At 42.1% G+C, this 627-nt stretch overlaps 1 protein-coding gene across 1 annotated transcript in view; it reads left to right on the forward strand.

The window, feature by feature from the left end:
- Positions 1 to 393: 393 nt before the first annotated feature.
- LOC106014055 (pheromone-regulated protein PRM7-like) overlaps positions 394 to 627 on the forward strand; it is a gene marked incomplete at its 5' end in the record, with an annotated part of 567 nt that continues 333 nt past the window's right edge. Inside the window, one exon of the mRNA XM_013091082.1 lies at positions 394 to 627. This exon is cut by the window's right edge and continues 224 nt beyond it. Coding sequence (XP_012946536.1) covers positions 394 to 627 — 234 coding nt within the window.

Consider the following 627-nt stretch of genomic DNA (forward strand, 5'->3'; position numbering starts at 1 on the left):
TGTTGCAAAAGGTGAGTAAACTGCGTACCCTGGTTGTGTGGTTTTGTTTACTAAACATGATTTAATTGCATTTTCACTTGATTTCATTACGTTCACGTTTATGCCCCTCGATCTCAACCTGTCGACTTTTTTTTTAAGCTCACTTCAATGGAAAATGCCAACGTATTCATATTTCAAACTTAACTTGACATGCTAAAGCAGGGAATATAGTACGACTGGTACGAGTTAACAGTGGAGTCCAGTATCTAGTTTCACTGATTTATGTTTCATGACTGAGTTGGGACAGTTAAGATTATTTAGGAGACTGGCTGTTTATATCTTTCCAGTCATGGTCAATTCCTACTTTAAACTCGGCTCTTTAAAATACAACCTTTCATTTCCTGCATATTCCAGGTTCTAAGAAAGGGGAAAAGACGTCTATCCTTGAAGGCATGTCTAATGTCCAGCCTGTGGCAAACTTCACCCCTGCCTGGTTGGCTCAGTCGGGCCTGCTGTCCCTGGTGCAGACCGAAGACACGTCATCCTCATCGGAGCTGTCGTCATCAGCTAAGTCATCTTTGTTAGTTGCGACATCGTCGTCAGTTGATCAGTCCTCGTTAGTGGAGACATTCTCATCTACTAAGCCAT

The sequence above is a fragment of the Aplysia californica genome, unplaced genomic scaffold (assembly GCF_000002075.1).
Source record: "Aplysia californica isolate F4 #8 unplaced genomic scaffold, AplCal3.0 scaffold02060, whole genome shotgun sequence".
NCBI lineage: Eukaryota > Metazoa > Mollusca > Gastropoda > Aplysiida > Aplysiidae > Aplysia > Aplysia californica.